General features: G+C 39.4%; 1 protein-coding gene across 1 annotated transcript in view; it reads left to right on the plus strand.

The window, feature by feature from the left end:
• Positions 1-277, plus strand: part of LOC119594574 (probable cation-transporting ATPase 13A3) — a gene marked incomplete in the record, with an annotated part of 33,510 nt that overhangs the window by 23,293 nt on the left and 9,940 nt on the right. The window contains 1 exon segment of the mRNA XM_037943610.1: positions 1-146. Within this exon segment, the coding sequence (XP_037799538.1) occupies positions 1-146 (146 nt within the window).

Here is a 277-nt window from a genome sequence, read left to right on the forward strand (position 1 = left end):
GTTGCACCAACACTCCACTCACTGAATCTGAAGTCACTGCTTCTGCGTGTTGTGAGACCACCTGCACCTCTGTCGTTCCGCACACTGCTGTTAGCGATGGGTGTGGCACTAATTTTGTACCTCAAGGTGTCAGCTTGATAGAACAGGTGATTTGGGCTGTTTCTGGTTTAAGGGTTTTTAATTTTTTTTCAGTTTTTGAATTAAGAATTTGTGTTGTTTGTATGTGGACTAAATGTATTTGTTTGGTAAATGTGATTATTTTTTGATTTCTGGATTT

Source organism: Penaeus monodon, chromosome 34 (genome assembly GCF_015228065.2).
Source record: "Penaeus monodon isolate SGIC_2016 chromosome 34, NSTDA_Pmon_1, whole genome shotgun sequence".
Taxonomy (NCBI): domain Eukaryota; kingdom Metazoa; phylum Arthropoda; class Malacostraca; order Decapoda; family Penaeidae; genus Penaeus; species Penaeus monodon.